This window comes from Monodelphis domestica, chromosome 1 (genome assembly GCF_027887165.1).
Source record: "Monodelphis domestica isolate mMonDom1 chromosome 1, mMonDom1.pri, whole genome shotgun sequence".
NCBI lineage: Eukaryota > Metazoa > Chordata > Mammalia > Didelphimorphia > Didelphidae > Monodelphis > Monodelphis domestica.
Window position 1 is genome coordinate 257,034,065 of NC_077227.1, and position 13,559 is coordinate 257,047,623.

At 40.7% G+C, this 13,559-nt stretch overlaps 1 protein-coding gene across 2 annotated transcripts in view; it reads left to right on the forward strand.

Moving 5' to 3' along the window:
- ABCD4 (ATP binding cassette subfamily D member 4) overlaps positions 1–13,260 on the forward strand; it is a 34,761-nt gene extending 21,501 nt beyond the window's left edge. The window contains exons 11-19 of one of the 2 annotated variants that reach the window (XM_007472827.2): positions 2,483–2,572; positions 3,033–3,232; positions 3,493–3,584; positions 4,669–4,705; positions 5,992–6,041; positions 6,875–6,927; positions 7,657–7,733; positions 11,208–11,323; positions 11,434–13,260. In XM_007472827.2, coding sequence (XP_007472889.2) covers positions 2,483–2,572; positions 3,033–3,232; positions 3,493–3,584; positions 4,669–4,705; positions 5,992–6,041; positions 6,875–6,927; positions 7,657–7,733; positions 11,208–11,323; positions 11,434–11,568 — 850 coding nt within the window. In that variant the 3' untranslated portion in view covers positions 11,569–13,260. Of the gene's footprint in view, positions 1–2,482; positions 2,573–3,032; positions 3,233–3,492; positions 3,585–4,668; positions 4,706–5,991; positions 6,042–6,874; positions 6,928–7,656; positions 7,734–7,842; positions 8,516–11,207; positions 11,324–11,433 lie in introns of those variants that run through there. The other variant, XM_007472829.2, reaches the window with a different exon arrangement.
- Positions 13,261–13,559: the final 299 nt, after the last annotated feature.

The window sequence follows — 13,559 nt, forward strand, 5'->3', positions numbered from 1 at the left end:
CTCTCCTCTCTCCAATCCATTCCACATGGAAACCAGAATGGCTTTCCCAAAGAAAATGACCTGACCATGACGCTTCTCTACTCATTAAACTCTAGTACCTCCCTATTACCTTTCTGACTTAATATCCATGTTCATTTGACATTTCAAGCTTTTTGCAATCTGGCCAACCTGCTTTTCCAATCTTATTACACATTAATCCCCTCCAGCATACTAGCATTTAGCCCAGACTACCTTCTCTCTGACTCTCAATCGCTTATCTCCATGTCTTTGTTTGGGTTATTTCCTTTGCCTAGAATGCCCTTCCTCATTTTTTGGGGGGTGAAGGGGAATGACATATAGACCCTTTCTTTTTTTAAAAGTCTCTTTGGGATACAAACCTAAATGATATTGTTGGGTCAAAGATTATGTAGTTTTTTGTTGTTGTTGTTGTTTTTTAAACCCTTACCTTCCATCTTGGAGTCAATACTATGTATTGGCTCCAAGGCAGAAGAGTGGTAAGGGCTAGGCAATGGGGGTCAAGTGACTTGTCCAGGGTCACACAGCTGGGAAGTGTCCGAGGCCAGATTTGAACCCAGGACCTCCTGTCTCTAGGCCTGGCTCTCAATCCACTGAGCTACCCATCTGCCCCCATGTACTATTTTATAACTCTTTGGGCATAGGTCCAAATTGCTCTCCAGAATGACTGAATCAGTTCACAACTCTTCAACAATGCTTTCGTGTCCTAGTTTTCCCACATCCCCTCCAAGTTTTGTCATTTTCCTTTTCTGTTATAATAGCCAATCTGATAGGTATAGAGTAATACCTCAGAGTGTTTTAATTTGCATCTCTCTAATTAATAGTGATTTAGAGCATTTTTGCCCAACTGTAGAGAGCTTTAATTATTTCCTTTGAGAACTGCCTGTTCGTATCCTTTGACCATTCCTCTTCACTTCTGTCTCTTAGAATCCCTAGTTTATTTCAAGGCTCAGCTCAAGGACCACCTTCTGCATGGAGTCTTTCTTGGTATCCTAGACAGCTAGTGCCTCACCAACCTCCCTCTCCAAATTATCCGTATCTATGTCTATATATGTGTGTAGAAGTGTGTGCATTTATTATACATATATATTTTATGTATATGTGTTTGAGTACGTGTATGTGCCTTCTCTGATAGAATATAAGCTCCTTCAGGGCAGTTGAAAGCATTGTTTTTGAATGCCTTGTTCCTAGCACATAATAGATAGACAGGACCTTTATTAAGCACTTACTACATGCTAGGGGCAGCTCGGTGGCACAGTGGTTAGAGTGCCAAGCCTAGCGTTAGGAAGACTCATCTTCTAGAGTTTGAATCTAGCATCACATATTTATTAGCTTCGTGACCTTGGGCAAGTTACTTGACTGTTGGCCTCAGTTTCCTCATCTGTAAAATGAATTGGAGAAGGAAAAGGCAAACACCTCCAGTATCTTTGCCAAGAAAACCCCAAATGGGGTCACAAAGAGACAGATATGATTCAAACAACAGAACAACAACAAATGATTTGCTAGGCTCTGTATAAGTATTAGAAAAAGGCAAAAAACAGACCCTGCTCTCAAGAAGCTCAGTGTAATGAGGGGGAGCACCATACTAACTATTATAAACAAACAAGCTGTGCACAGGATCAGTCATTGGGTGGGGAGAGAGGTAGGTGGCTCAGTGGATAGAGAGCCGGGCCTGGAAATGGGAGGACCTGGGTTCAAATGTGGTCTCACATTTCCTGGCTATATGATCCTGGGCAAGTCACTTAACCCCAATCACTTAACCCTTTCCATTCTTCTGCCTTGGAACTGATACTTAGTAACAATTCTAAGACAGAAGATAAGGGTTTAAAAAATGATCAATAGAGAAAAGGTACTAGGATTAAGGATTGGGAAAGGCTTCTTACAAAAAAGGTGGGGTTTTAGCTGAGACTTAAGGGCAGCCAGGAGGTGGAGATAAGGTGGGAAAGAATTCCAGGCACGGGGGACAGATATCGAAAATGCCTTGAGCTGGTAGATGAGTGTCTAGTGTAAGGAGGCCAATGAACAGAGAATGCCCAGAGGAGTAAGGTATAAGGAGATGGGAAAGGCAGGAAGTGGCCAGGTTATTAGGAGCTTTAAAAGAACAAAACAGAGTTTTGTATTTGATCCTGGATGTGATAGGGAGTCACTAGAATTTCTTGAAGGGGATGAGGGTGGGGGTGACATGGTACACTTTAAAGGATGAATTTGACAGCTGTGTATAGGACTCTAGTGGGGACAGATCTGAGGCAAGAAGACCCAATAGCAGGCTATTGCAATAGTCTAGGTATGAGGTGATGAGAGAATCAGGGTGGTGGCAGTATCAGAGGAGAGAAGCAGACATAGACAAGAAATAGAATCAAGAGGCCTTGGCCCCAGATTAGACATGGGAGTGAGAGAGTAGAGGAGTCATGGTTGGCACACATGGCCCCATCAGGCAGAATTCCAGGGTTTCCTCTCTCTTTTCTAGAATTGGGGAATTGCAAGAGGCCCTGCTAGCTATGTCTCTAAGTTCTCAAGACTCTGAGTCAGAAGATCTGGATAAATGGGAATTTGATGAGTAAGTAATGGCCATGAGTGCTCTTTTTACATTCATGGGGATTTACTCACAAGCATTTACAAATAGCTTATATAACACTGTAGCGTGTCATATTGAGTGATATCCAGGTCACAGTTTCAGCTTCGTCTCAGGTACGTCCTTACCGAGATTCTAATTCTGAGAAAATTTTCTTCCTGAAATTGAAGGTTCACTGTTAGCAGCCAAGATCCCATCACTACTCATGGTGCCCCTAAAACTCTCAACTAACATACTGTACCTCCTTGGTTTCTTAATGAGCCCAACAATCCCCTTCCAGTTGTTCCAATAATGAGATTGGGAAGCCCCAAAAAGAATGACTGTCTTCAAAACAATGTGGATTAAGTATCAGTAAACAAGGGGCATCAACTACAAATCTGTGCCTGCCTTGCAGGAGGGTAGTGTCACTTGTCCTTTTCTCCTTTCTGCCTGTGCTTGACTTCAGGGCCCCGGGCTCAAAGGTAGCAGACACAGCCTTTCTCCTGGACCGGGTCTCCATTTCAGTCCCCTTCTCTGACAAGCCAGTGATCAAGGATCTGAGTCTGAGAATTTCCCAGGGGCAGAGTCTGCTGATCATGGGAAACACAGGCACAGGAAAGACCTCCCTGCTCAGAGTCCTGGCTGGCTTGTGGGAGAGCATGCGTGGTGAGGACTGAGTCTTTTTGTGTAACCCATCAGGTAATCCTATCGAGGGTCCCAAGGCCCTTCAAATTAAAGAGGCTGGTGGGGAGGGTGGACAAAAGAGATGGGGACAAGGCAAAATAGCAGGTGATTTTTGTCCCACTTAGAGCAAGGATCCCAGAAACTGTGTGACTCATCTATTTCCAAAGCAGTGCCCAGATTGAGGCAGTCTTTCCTATGGGTCTGAAAGTGTTGAAAGGGGTGTCTCTTTTGGACCCTTGCAGGTACTGTAGAGATGCTGACGTTTTTCGGTCCTCATGGAGTGCTGTTTCTGCCTCAGAGACCCTTTTTCACAGATGGGACCTTGCGTGAGCAGGTCTGTGTAGCTCAGCCCTCTCCTATCCCCTCTCCCTTCTCATACCGCCATTGGTTGGGGAAATTAGTGGCTGTATCAATGGTGGGATTCAGACAGCAGGAAATTGGCTGGAGGAGTGCTCCCATGACTCTACCTTTCAGGACCTATGGGCTTAGGAGTCCTTTCTTCTTAGGAAATTCTATTCAGTTTTCATTTGACACACATTTATTAAATCTCTGCTCAGTATGCATCATTGTCCTGGGTGCTGAATGGAATATGAGGTGTGATTCATGGTCCCTGTCCTCAAAGGGTTTTCAGTATGTCCCTTCTCTGCATTAACTAAGGAAAATAATTACATAATAAATTAGTATCTATAAAGTAATTAAAATGAGTAAAATAATGAATTGTTGACACAATGTTTTAAAGATTGAAAAATGCCTTACCTGTGTTATCTCTGTGATGCTTCATAATAGCCCTGTGTGATATGTGCTATAGATATTATCTCTGTTTATTATTATCTCTGATTTTTACAATTGAGAATAGATTCAGAAAAGTTAAGTGCTATGACTCCATAGTCAGGGAGTACTGGGTCTTTCTAACTTCCATCCATAATGCACACACAGTACTACCATGACCTTTCCCCAGTGTAGATTCACCCCTGACCCATGCCACTTTTTGGCTTGTTCATAAGATGGACTGGTAAGGCTTGCTGTAATGAAAGATTTGCAAACTCTTGATGCTACCCCAAAGTAGAATGGACTGCCTTGGTTCCTTTTCACTTGGACACCTTTAATCAAAGGCTAGTTGTACCCCTGTCTGCAATTTAGAGGTAGAAGGAACCTCAGAAGTTACTAAGTCCAACCCACTCATTTTACAAATGAAGAAACTGAGGCCTAGAAGTGTTAAATGACTTACTCACTATGACAGAAGGGTTCTAACTTGAAATCCAGTGGTTTTTCCTACTAACCTTCACAGTTGTGGTAGAGATCCCTATAGAGGGTAGGTTAGACTCAAAGTCTCTTCCATGCCTAAGATTCTGTTTACTTCCTGTGGGAACCAGGACTCTCCTCTTATGTATGGAAAACATTATTTTGTTTTTTTTCAGGTAATTTATCCTTTGAAAGAGATCTACCCAGTATCAGGTAAGCTGAAGGTGATACACCATATGGAGTCTTCTCCATCTTGCTTATCTCTCTATTCTTCTGTTCTCTATCATTTCCATCCTATTTTCTCCTGATCAAACATGTGTTTTTTTCTCCCAATTACACATAGGAACAATTTTCGGCAATTGTTTTCTGGCATTTTGCCATTCAGATTCCCTCCTTCTTTCCTCTCTCCCCAAGGCAGCAAATAGTCTGATATCGGTTATGCCAGTGCTTTCAGGCTTTACATATTTCCATATTCTCCATGCTGTGACAGAAGACACATAGGACAGACAATAAAAGATTCACAAAGAAAACAAAATGGAAGATGGTATATTTTGGTCTGTGATCAGACTCCAACACTTCCTTCTTTGGCTACAGATAGCATTTTTTTTTTAAATCATTACTTCCTTGTTGTTATTTTGGGACCTTCTTTGGCTGATAATCATTTAGTCTAAAGATAATTAATAATAATAGCTTGAATTTATATAGTGCGATAAGATTTGCAAAGTGCTTTTTGCATTGTTGCCATATTTAGTTCATTGCAGGATTTCTGCCTTAGTGAGAGTCCCAATTTAATTTGAGTTCTAAGTAGACTTTCCTCCTCCAAGTCCTGCTTTCTAGCTTGGCCCAGGACAAGCTTAGATAATAGCTAATAATCATAGCTAGCATTTTTAGAATATTTTAAAGTTTGCAAAGATGATTAATATCATTTGACCTTCACAACATCCTTGTGAGGTAGGTGCTATTATTATCTATTTTACAGGTGAGGAAGGACAGCTAGGTGACCCTAGGCCTGGAGTTAGGAAGACCTGGGTTCAAATCCAGCTTTAGACACTTACTAGCTGTGTAACTCTGGGCAAGTCATTTCACCCTGTTTGCCTCCGTTTCCTCATCTGTCAAATGAGCTGGAGAAAGAAATGGCAAACCACTCCAATATCTCATCCCAGAAAACCCCAAATGGGGACACAGAGAATTAAACCCGAACAACCACCACCTAAACTTCTATTTCCAACTGACAATCAAACATTTCAAACTGGGTGTTTCACAGACATCTTAAATTCAGCATGCTCACAGCATGTTCAGAATTTGAACTCATTATCTTTCCCTCAATATCTTCCTGCCACGACCGAGAAAAGATTGAGCAACAATTACAACAAACGTGAGGTTAAATGTCTTGCCCAGGGTTACACAGCTAGTAAGCCTCTGAGGCTGGATTCAGACTTGGGCCTCTGTCTATTCTGGCACCTCCCTGCATATAACTGGGGGGCAAATCTGTTTTCTAGGTTCTGCTGATGATGAGAGGATCATGAGGTTCTTGGAATTAGCTGGCCTGGTAAGTCACTCTAGGAATTCCTTTGAGAGTCAGCTCCACGTCATGTTGTCCTTCTTAGAAAGCCCAGAAAAATAGTAGTAGTGATAACGGTTAGCATTCATATAGGTTTTTAAAAAAAGTTTGCAAAGTGCTTTATATATATTATTTATTTGATTCTCACAACTGTGTGAAATAGGTATTTTTATTATCCCCATTTTACAGAGAAAACTGAGGCTGAGGAAAATTAAGTGACTTGCCCTAAGGTCATCCAGCTATCAAATGTTTGAGGCCAGCTTTGTTTATTTTTAAATCATTACTTTCTGTCTTAGTAATGACTCTGAAACAAAAGGGCAAGGGCTAGGTAATGGGAGTTAAGTGACTTGCCCAGGGTCACACAGCGAGGAAGTGTCTAGGTCAGATTTGAATCTAGGTCCTCTCGGCTCCAATCCTGTGACTCTCCATCCCCTGAACTATCCAGCTGCCCCTTGAGGCCAGATTTCAACTCAGACTTACCTGAGACCGAGTTCAGCTCTGGCCACCGCTATATCCCAGTGAGTGGTGTCTGCTTTACAGATTATTGCTTCTGGGGAGCAGCATCACTCTAGCCTAATCCTGCTGCCTTCGTAACACGACTGGTGCTGTTCTGTATGATGGCTATGCAAAGCGGGGGTCTGGGCGGCTGAGATTTCTAGGTGTGTGCCTATTTCTGGAGGGAAAATTAGAGATGAGAATGCCAGTAGAGTAAGTGATGGAGTCAGTGGAGGACTCATTTAGTCAGTCATCAAAGATTTGTTAAGTATTGGCCACACTAAGCAGCGTTTACCCACATCTTCTCATTTCTCTGTGTGTTTCAGTCGAGTCTGGTGACAAGGACAGGCGGACTGGACCAACAGGTAGACTGGAACTGGTAAGGACTGATTCAAATAAAACCCATTTCCTTTGCAAATATGAGCCATTATCGTTCTCTCCATTCCACAGGTGAGGAAGGGAAGCTGGGCCAGGAGTCAGGAAGACTTGGGTTCAAATCCAGCTTCAGACGCTTACTAACTGTGTGACCCTGGGGCAAGTCACTTCACCCTGTTTGCCTCAGTTTCCTCACCTGTCCAATGAGCTGGAAAAGGAAATGGCAAACCACTCCAATTCTGAGAAGTTTCCTAATCATGGGCCATTAAAAGTCCAGAATCTAAAAGCTGGTAAAATGTTCTTGGACTCTCTGCCAAATTAGGATGAGAAAATACCTCCAGGTTATTTAGTAGGCACACACAGCATGAAATTTCCCCTAACAGTGTAGTTTTATAATAAAATTGTTTATACGTTAAAGCTATAGACATCACCTTCATATCATGAAACGTCTCTTTCATGATTTGCCCGATTGACCATTTACAACATTATTTCTGGGAGAATAAGTACTCTCATGTGTCTCCGTCTCATTGAACTGCAAGTTTTTGTGGAACTTGTTTTTAATCTAGGACCGATGGGCCTGCAAATGGCAGGTCCACTTAATGCCCAGGTTTCATTCAAGGTGGGGAAAAGCAAGACCACTAGGGCAGTCTCTGCAGGTGTTTGCCTGGACAGAAGAGGAGAAAAGTATTTGTTTTTCTCCTTTAACCTCATCTGCCATTTTTCTGCTTCCCAGGTATGATGTTTTGTCCCCAGGAGAGATGCAAAGACTCTCTTTTGCCCGGCTCTTCTATTTGCAACCTAAATATGCAGGTGAGAAATGACCTGGAGCAGAAGCAGTGTCAGATTGTGTGTGTGTGTGTGTGTGTGTGTGTGTGTGTGTGTGTGTGTGTGTGTAACTATGATGCCCATCCTATTGTAGGAAACGGAATTTCTCTCACCTGCAGAAGATGAGAAGGAAGAACAAGGCCTTTTCACAGGCTTCAGCCCACACTGGGTTTTCTTAGAGGAGCTCAGAATAGTTTACAAATTCAGTCTTGTAATCTTTGTACTGTTGGTGACAGCTGGAGCCAGGGAGGTCAAGCCCGCAAAGTGGGGAAAGATTTCCTTTCCAGGCTGCTACATCCAAGGAGAGCAGCTGGGCATTCCCAGTGGAACCATACAAAACGTACAACAAATGGAAAACTTTAGAATTTTAAAACTACAAGAGCAACCTTAGAAAAATCATCTGGTCAAACCCTCGCATTTTATGGATAAGGAAACTGTCAAAAGAGAGAGACAAAAAGATTATCCAGGGTGAGTGGCATGGGGATGCAGCCAGGTGGCTCAGTGGGTTGAGAGCCAGGCCTAGAGACAGGAGGTCCTGGGTTCAAATATAGCCTGAGATACTTCCTAGCTGGGTGACCCTGAGAAAGTCAAAGCCCCCTTGCCTTGCTCTTACCTCTCTTCTGCTTTAAAACCAATATATATGTATTGGTTCCAAGATGGAAGATAAGCATTTAAGAAAAAAAACCATGGTGCAGGTAATGCTACCATCTTTTCATACAGGGGTCATTCTTATATTATTTACCTCAGAGGGTTGTTTTAATGAAAGTGGGTTTTAAAAAATGTATTGTTGTCTTGCTTTTTTTATATCATATATTAAACACATAGAATATGTGTATTTCATAGAACTATTTTAATATAGTATATTTTAAAATAGTTTACATATTTATATATAAATATTTATCATACATAGATATTGATAGACTTTGATTACATATAGTTATTTATAATTATAATTTATCTATGTTGTATATAGATAGGTACTTGTTATCTATATGTTATCATCTATAGATATTTATTATCTACATGTTATAATCATCCATAGATAGGTATTATCTAAATGTTATATAGATATTTTATATCCCATTAAATGTCTGGAATATGCTTATAGTCCACATAAATATATTTATTTGTTTTCTATAAATATATTTATATGTAGATATATATTCTAAAATCAATGCATATTCTCTTTCACATCAGTATATTTGCAGTTTTATTTTGGAGTTTTGGTTTTGCTTGAGTGTGTTCTTACAGCAGTGACCAATATGGAAGTGTGGTTTGCATGATCATGAAATTAAAAATTAAAAAACATTTATATTCCATAGTCTCTTCCATATGTATCAGATGTTTACTATAATAGATTTATTAATATTTAATATAAATGTATTATAAACCTAAAATTAATTTCCTGACTACTAATTTTTCCTTGGTTCATGAAATATTTCTCAGTAACATTTAAAAATTATTTTACTTAAAAAAACTTTACATTTGTCTTAGAATCAATACTAAGTATTGGTTCCAAGGCAGAAGAGGGGTAAGGGCCAGGTAGTGGGGGTCAAGTGACTTACCAGGACCTCCTGCCTCTTGGTCTGGCTCTCTATCTACTGAGCCACCTAGCTGCCCCTCCTAATTGCATTTTTAAAAATTCAAAACATTCATTTAAAATTTTTTTTGATTTCCAAATTCTCTTCCTCTTTCCCCAATGCTTGAAAAGGCAGGCAATATGATATCGATTATAATGTGAATATTTCTGTATTAGCTTTGTTACATCATGTAAGTCTCTGCAGTCCAGGAAGGGATGAGTTTCTGTGACCATTAGAAAATCAAGCTGCCACTGATTAAGGGAGGAGATTTCCCTGTAATGTAAAGCAGTTTGTGGCTTCTCTCAGGAATGTCTCAGAGGCAGCTGGCTGCTAAGGTAGGTTAGAGCACTGGCCATGGAATCAAGAAGATACAAGTTTAAATCCAGCCTCAGAGGTTTACTAGCTATGTGACCCTGGGCAAGTCACTCAACTATTGCCTGCCTCAGTTTCCTCCACTGTAAAATGAGGATAATAATATCCCCTATCCCTGAAGGTTATTGTGGGAATAAAATGGGATAATATTTGTGAATTATTTTGCAGATCTATAAGTGATAGCTATTATCATTAGTGGATAAAGCACTGGACCTGGAGTTAGGAAGATTCAAGTTCAAGTTTTGCCTCAGACATGTATTAGCTGTATAATCCTGGGGAAGTCACTCACCCCCACCTGCCTCAGTTTTGTCATCTGCAAGATGAGGATAATAATAGTACTTACCTCCTAGGGTTATTGTGAGGCTCAAATAAAAATATTTGTAAAGAGGTTTGTAAGCCTTAAAGTGCTGTTATTAATTATATTTTTATTGTATAGTTTTTTCAGTTGTGTCTTACTCTTTATGACCACTTTTTGGGATTTTCTTGGCAGAGATTCTGGAGTGGTTTATCATTTCCTTCTCCAGCTCATTTTACAGATGAGTAAACTGAGGCAACCAGGGTTAAGTGATTTGCCCATAGTGACACAGCTACTAAGTGCCCAAGTCTGGATTTGAACTTGGGTTTTCCTGACTCCAGGCCTGGTACTTTATCTACTCTTCCGCCTAGCTGCCCCACTAATTATAAGTAATAATAATATAATCATTGGTAATAATAATAATAATGAATAATTATCATAAATGCTAGCTATTCTCACCTATGACATGGATAGAGTAGAAAGGAAACACACACTTATTAAGTGTCTATTCTGTGTTTCTGTTAATTCATTTATTGTTAATTAACTTGTTCATTTTAAATGTTAATTCATTTAATACTCACAACAACTCTTTGAGGTTGATGCCGTTATTATCCTCATTTTGCAGTAAAGGAAACTGAGGCAAGGAGAGGGTCACATAGCTACTAAGGGACTGCGTCTGGATTTGAACTTGGGTTTTTTCTGACTCCAGACTTGGTATTCTATCCACTCTGCCACTCAGTTGCCCCATTATATTATTTATATTATTTGTTATTATTTATATTATTATATTTTATATACACAATTATATTTATATATAATTATATTATTATAAATAATAATTACATAATCATTGGTAATAATAATGTATAATTATTATAATAAATGCTAGCTATTCTTGCCTATGACATGGATAGTGTAGGGAAAAAATACTTATTAAGTGTCTATTCTGTGCTTCTGCTAATTCATTTATTGTTCATTTAAAATGCTAATTCATTTAATATTCACAAAGACTCTCTGAGGTCAATACCGTTATTATCCCCATTTTGCAATAGAGGAAACTGAGGCAAGGAGAGGGCCACGTAGCTACTAAGGGACTGAATCTAGATTTGAACTTGGGGCCTCCTGACTCCAGACTGTCCACTCCTCTACGTCGTCTTTGATATAGAAGGGTTACGGGCTCGAATTCTTGATTTCTCCCTATTTCCTCCCCAGTGCTGGATGAGGCAACCAGTGCTTTGACAGAAGAGGCAGAGAGCGAGCTCTACCGAATCTGCCAACAACTGGGCATGACACTCATCAGCGTGGGCCATCGAAAAAGTCTGGAAAAGGTGAGGGGTCGGGCTGAACCGGGGCCAGGGGCTGGGGGCCACCCTCTGGTGGGCCCACAGGCTTCCTGAAATCTGGTCCCTCTCTCTCCGGTGGGTCTCTTTTCTTCTAGTTCCACTCCTCAGTTCTGAAACTTTGCGGAGGAGGTAAATGGGAATTGAGCGTCCCCCAGGAAGAACGAAGCGGCCGGAGAGCTGGGCCTCCCCTGCAGGAGGGGGCCGGGCCTCCAGGAGGACGGGTTGAGTGAGAGGGCCTAGGCCTCTGAGGAGAGGAGACTCCTGTGGCCTGAAGGCCTCTGCCACGGGCTTCATTTCCCTGGGCACAGCCTCTCTCCCCAGTGCCTTTTTTGGGAAATATCCCATCTCAGCCAGAACCCTGAACTCTTTAAATGGTTCATTATACAAGTATTTTCTTTCTTTCTTTTTTTAAACCCCTTACCTTCCATATTAGAACCAATACTGTGTATTGGTCCTAAGGCAGAATTGTGGCAAGGCCTAGGCCTTGGGGGTTAAGTGACTTGCCCAGGACCTCCCAGCTAGTCTCTAGGCCTGGCTGTTCCTCCACTGAGCCACCTCACTGCCCCTGTGTAATCGTATTCTCCAAAGAACCACTTTCAGGCCCTCAGACATAGGGCTTCTCAAAGAGCCCTGATCCGGGCCTTTTCTTCTGCTCCCGGCTCTGCCACCAGCTAGGCCCCGTCTGACTTTGTACAAGGGCCTCCGTTTTCTCCTCTGTAAAGTGAAAGGGCTGGATTAGACGGGAGAGAAGAAGTATTTCTATAGCCCTTCTATAGCCTTTCTATAGCTGTGCAAAGGGCTTTTTTTACCCATATTGTCTCATTTGAATCTCACAACTAGCTTGTGGGGTAGGTGCTATTATTATCTCCACTGTACAGTGGAGGAAACTGGAAAACAGAGGTTTCAGGGCCTTGCCCAGGGCCATCTAGCTAGTAAGAGTTTGAGTCTGATTATGGACTCAGGTCTTCTTGACTTCCGGCCCAGAGCTCTCAGCACTGGCCTTCCTAGAGCGCTCTAGGCTCCAGAAATGGTAGTGAACTGCATGACAAAAAAGTTTAGATTTTAAATCTTTCATTCTTCACTTTAATTTTATAACCACTTCAAATTTCAACTTGGTTTTTTAATGTTACTCAAATTATTTTAAAGTGTAAAATTGCAAGCCGAAAAACTGCTGCTTCTCCCAGATTTTTGCTTTTATTGAACAAATAACTGCAGGCCCTTTTTTTTTTTTTTTTTTGGAGAGAATAGTGTTCCATTCTGTGAGACATTGTCTCTTGGGAATTACAAGTCCTGAAGTCTTTTCTCTCCTCTCCTGCCTTAGAAATTATCCTTTTTTTTTTAAATTCTTACCTTCCACCTTAGAATCAGTACTGTGTATTGGTTCTAAAGCAGAAGAGCAGTACTTGGGTTAGGGCTAGGCAATGAGGGTTAAGTGACTTGTCCAGGGTCACGCAGCTAGGAAGTGTCTGAGGTCAGATCTGAACCTAGGACCTCCCGTCTCTAGATCTGGCTTTCAATCCAGTTGCCCCCAATCATCCTCATTCTGATGGTGGCTGTGAGTGGTAGTGATCTGAGGAAGACCCCTGCCTTCTGTGCACCATTTTCTTTAGTGGTCAGCTCAGACCAAAAGAAAGAAATTGAGGAACACTACAATAATTGGTCACACCAGGTAATTTCCCATTTGAATTTACACAATGAATTTTGTATGTGACTTAAAGGTTTGGAAATTTCCCCTTCTCTTTGCTCACCCAGACTCTTAACTTCATTTAGATTTTAAACATCTTTTGCTGGGATAACTTTTTATTACAGACCTGACAAACATGAACAAATAATGCAAAGAGGTTATATGTATGAAGCTGTGAATCATTGCATAGAGTATTTCTTTTAAAAATATTATTAAAATTAAATAGTTGTACCAACAATACTCTGCTTGTCTATGTCCCTCTCTCTGAATTTCCTTCTGATTTCTTCTATATATATGTGTGTGTGTGTGTATATTTTAATATATATTTATTACTATATATTTTATTATATATTTAAATTTATTATAATAATAGTTATTTTATTTTTATTATATACTTAATATATATTTTAAAACTCTTACCTTCTGCCTTAGAATCAATACTGTGTATTGATTCTAAGGCAGAAGAGTGGTAAGAGCTAGGCAATGGGGGTCAAGTGACTTGCCCAAGGTCACAAGGCTGGGAAGTATCTGAGGTCA